The sequence below is a fragment of the Diaphorina citri genome, unplaced genomic scaffold (assembly GCF_000475195.1).
Source record: "Diaphorina citri unplaced genomic scaffold, Diaci psyllid genome assembly version 1.1 scaffold875, whole genome shotgun sequence".
Classification (NCBI taxonomy): domain Eukaryota; kingdom Metazoa; phylum Arthropoda; class Insecta; order Hemiptera; family Psyllidae; genus Diaphorina; species Diaphorina citri.
The window spans coordinates 69,643-74,307 of record NW_007378307.1 but is presented as its reverse complement, the minus strand read 5'-3'; the positions used below and the strand labels follow the sequence as shown (position 1 = coordinate 74,307).

Genomic DNA, 4,665 nt, shown 5'->3' with positions numbered 1-4,665 from the left:
TTTGAAAATTACATTTTGGATTTTGTGCATCATGTCGGTCGTACATACTATGGATGTTTGCGATTTTGCAAAATATTACTTTCTACAAAAAATATGACAAATATTTGGAAAGCAGTTACCAGATCGCATAAGTGGAAACAATTTGTACACCATATCAAAACAGATATGTTAACAAGCTGGGTCCGTCCCTCCGGGAATTTTTTAGCCCGTAGTTTATTCGATCGTGATTAGAGAAAATCAGTACCTATGTACCTACCTAATTTGTTTAATATTCAGTTTATTATCATTCTTGATTTGATTTTTTGATTTTACTTTCATGTAATGATTTAAAATCAAGACTAGAGCCCGTTCTCCCTTTATTCCCAATATGGTTCTCTGGACGAAATTTGCACCACCACTTTCGTGTTCCTGGTAAAAAGACCTTTAATTTGATATATAGGTCGACCAGGTTTGGATAAGTCCTTCTATGGGGACAGACAGAGAGACGACACCGAAGCGAATACAATAGTCCGTCCACTATCACTATAGGTACCTTTTATTATTACTATTGTAATATAATAAAGGAAGGACGGACTAAAAAGCCCATTCTGAGAATATAGGTCGACCAGGTTTGGATAAGTCCTTCTATGGGGACAGACAGACAGACGACACCGAAGCGAATACAATAGTCCGTCCACTATAGGTACCTTTTATTATTACTATTGTAATATAATAAAGGAAGGACGGACTAAAAAGCCCACGCTGAGACTTAGGTGTAGGAACAAATGACCCAAAGGATGGGTTAAGCTTATACGAATCTACGAAAAGGTGTTAAGCGTACCACGGTTGTAGGAATACCTACTCTGTTAATTTTTATTCAGGTGACTTTTTTGATATTGACAACTGTTCAGGTGACTTTTTTCTTCTTTTCCTGAAGAGGTTCGATAGAGGGAACTGTAACTGCGAAGGTCTTATCGTCCCTAAAGCGAAGAGCGAAGGAATACAGGATAGGAGAAAGCCAGCCGTTCCGAGAACCTTATCTGTTAAGGATAAAATCCACCCCGGGCGGAAATCGAACCCGCGACCTTGCGCTTACAAGGCAGGTGCACTACCAACCAAGCTATCTAGGCTGGCACGAACTACTACTCGTAGTTTAACACCTAGAGTGCTCCCGTTAGTCATTCATGACTCACGCCACATAGGTGATCCGAAACGATACTAGGTACTTTTTACTTTCTATTATCTATTCTGTCTTCCTTCTCTCTTCGATTTCGGGACGATAAGACCTTAGCAGTTACAGTTCCCTCTGTTAAACCTCTTAAAAAAAGCATTTAATTAGATATACTAACAATCAGAAATTATTTGTAGTGAATCTGAGAGCCTCTTCGCAATTTTTGTGGACATCACAGCACTGCTAGAGCTGTGTCCACACAAAATCAACGCCGTCAATCGATGGTCGATCGACGAGGTGAATCTATGTTGTCGAGGCAGTGTACGGTTTCAATTGACGTTGATCGACGGCTTAGAATATGTGTGGACACAGCTTTATAGTGTCCTTTAATAATTCTATTCACTCGTTGAACTATCTTTCATACTCTGGTAATGTCGCTAATGGTCGGTACTTGATTAAAGCACTCAATGGAGCAGTTGTTCTATGTTGTCGAGGCAGTGTACGGTTTCAATTGACGTCGATCGACGGCTTAGAATATGTGTGGACACAGCTTTATAGCGTCCTTTACTAATTCTATCCACTCGTTGAACTTTCTTTAATACTCTGGTAATGTCGCTAATGGTCGCTACTTGATTAAAGCACTCAGTGGAGCAGTTGCAAATGGGTAAAAATTCTAAATAAATAGTCGATTCCTATGTAAAAAGTTGGGAAAAATCCAAATCTGAGGTCAAAACTCCGAAAAAATAACTGTAAAAGGTCGAAAGTTCAATTTTCAATTTCCTAATCCTGATGGTCTGGTGTTTACTTGAACAATATTCAAGTAAACACCAGCAGACTCCTTAATGTAAGAATATACTAACTTCTAACTAACGTGGGCGCACTCAGTCAGATAAAAACCGGCATGCAAAACTAAACCTGTGTGTCCGGTCTAAAGGTGTGTCCATACATAGTCGAACGGCCGTCGATCGATGTCGACTGAACCGTCCATACTGCCTCGACAACATTTCTCCTCGTCGCGTCGATCGATTATGTTTGGACACAGCTTGAGAATTATTGAACTGTTACACACTGTATGTTGTCCAAAGATTTCTGCTCCACCCTGTACATACGATTGAAACAGGTACCCATTTCACAGGAGAATACATAACACATAATGACCTGGGTTATATCATAATGTAATACGACTATAGGTACATAAAATACATAGGTATATATACTATACTCGTACATTAGTATACTTAAAATATTACTTATAGTAGTATACGAGTACCAAGTACATTCAACCACGGTGATGACATACAGACCTACATACTGAATCAACTTACCACAGACTGTGAGTCAAGTATATGTATTACCCGCCTACCTCTACGTACATAGACACAGGTATAGTATATAATATACTTACCTATGTACCTTTTTTAAGAAGTTTGATAGAGGGAACGGTAAGTGCTAAGATCTTATCGTCCCGAAATCAAAGAGGAAAGTTCAGGATAGGAGAGGAAGCCAACCGTTCCGAGAACGAACCTTATCGGTTCATGATCAAATCCGCGATTGGCGGGAATCGAATCGAAGGCTTCGCGAAAGGCGAAACGAGGCGACTTTTGAGGTTTTTGATTTATTATGTTAAGGCGGTCTCTTCCTGATCCCTGATGTGCCGCGTCCATTTTAGTTTAGAACTATTGCACAGGTTTTTGATTTTGATGCCAAAAACACCCAGAAGGACTATATCGAGTAGGTATAGCGGCCCGGTGGCGCGGCGTGGCGGCGTGGCGCAGCTATAGTTAGTTGAATGCACCAGAACCCATTGGATCTTGAATAATTTAAACTCTTGAATAATTTAATTGATTGCCCCGATCTTAATCCTAAAATCCAATGTTTACCTACCATGCTGGCACCGGTCGCTATGCGCATTTATATGTCATAGCTACTTATTTTCCTCACGAGGCCGAGTGGGTTACCTACCATGCTGGCACCGGTCGCTATGCGCATTTATATGTCATAGCTACTCATTTTCCTCACGAGGCTGAGTGTGGGCCATTGTTCATACAACATTTGGACTGGCACCGGTCGCTATGCGCATTTACATGTCATAGCTACTCATTTTCCTCACGAGGCTGAGTGGGCCCCACAACAGCCAGTCACGGAATCAATCATTTGCATGATGCAAATTTCTTGACCCCGCCGGGAATCGAACCCGGGTCTCCCGTGTGCAAGGCGAGCGCAGTGACCACTACGCCATGGGAGCTGATCAATAAAATATTGTAGCAGCTGCAGCTGTAGCTGAATAGTGATGACAAAATAGAGAAAATATCTCTTCTATCAGCCATACACCAGGGTGTATCTGGTTTTCATGTAATCTGCATGACTGGTGTCATACAGACCAGTTTGAACTTCCACTAATGCTACCAACTTCTCTTCAATGTTCCATTTTTTTTATTTCTCTGAAAAATGCACACTAAAATTTAGGGGCTGGGGCTTAAAAAAAAAAAGTTTGACAGACGGAACTGTAACTGCTAAGGTCTTATCGTTCCTAAAGCGAAGAGAGAATGGAGACAAAATAGGAGAAAGCTAGCCATTCGGAGAACGAACCTTATCCCTTCGGGATGAAATCCACCCCGGGCGGGAATCGAATCCGCATCCTAGCGCTTACAAGGCAGACGCACTACCAACTAAGCTAACTAGGCAGGCTGTAATGCTCTAATGTCCCTAAAAATGTGAACGGCATTATTCAAAGAATAATTTTCATGATAATTATACTCTCATTATTCCAGGTTTGGTGGACGAGAAGAAGGAAGAATTTCTGCGGTGTGTGGAAAGTGTGGTGGAGAAGGATGTGATTAGAACAGACAGGGGCAATCCGTTCTATGCTGGAGATGCCAACCCACATGTAGATACCATGAAGTAAGTGGACATGTTAACTTATGTCCATTAATATTTATGCAATAACAAAGGTGTTTAGCAGCTTAACTCGATAGGTACACAACAAGCTGGGCCCGTCCCTCCGGGAATTTTTTAGCCCGTAGTTTATTCGATCGTGATTAGAGAAAATCAGTACCTATGTACCTACCTAATTTGTTTAATATTCAGTTTATTATCATTCTTGATTTGATTTTTTGATTTTACTTTCACGTAATGATTTAAAATCAAGACTAGAGCCCGTTCTCCCTTATTCCCAATATAAGGTTCAAGTCACCCATCCATTTATTGGCCTTGCTCGGCGTAGCCTAACATAGGTGACGCTAAAACCGGTCTTAAAATAACGACTGAAGTATTATCTAAAACTTTCTCGCTTTGAGTTCATAGGTCATCGCGACAAATTTCGAGATCAGAGCTCATTTGTGAGAGAAAATGTGAATAAAATCCCCCAAAAACCAGTTTTTTTGGTTTCTTGGCTTTATGGTTTTCTGGACAAAATTTGCACCACCATTTTCGTGTTCCTGATAAAAAGACCTTTAATTTGATATATAGGTCGACCAGGTTTGGATAACTCCTTCTATGGGGACAGACCGACCGAC

General features: G+C 40.8%; 1 protein-coding gene across 1 annotated transcript in view; it reads left to right on the top strand.

The window, feature by feature from the left end:
- LOC103512705 (TBC1 domain family member 16) overlaps positions 1 to 4,665 on the top strand; it is a 20,487-nt gene that overhangs the window by 11,713 nt on the left and 4,109 nt on the right. The window contains 1 exon segment of the mRNA XM_026826103.1: positions 3,922 to 4,051. Within this exon segment, the coding sequence (XP_026681904.1) occupies positions 3,922 to 4,051 (130 nt within the window).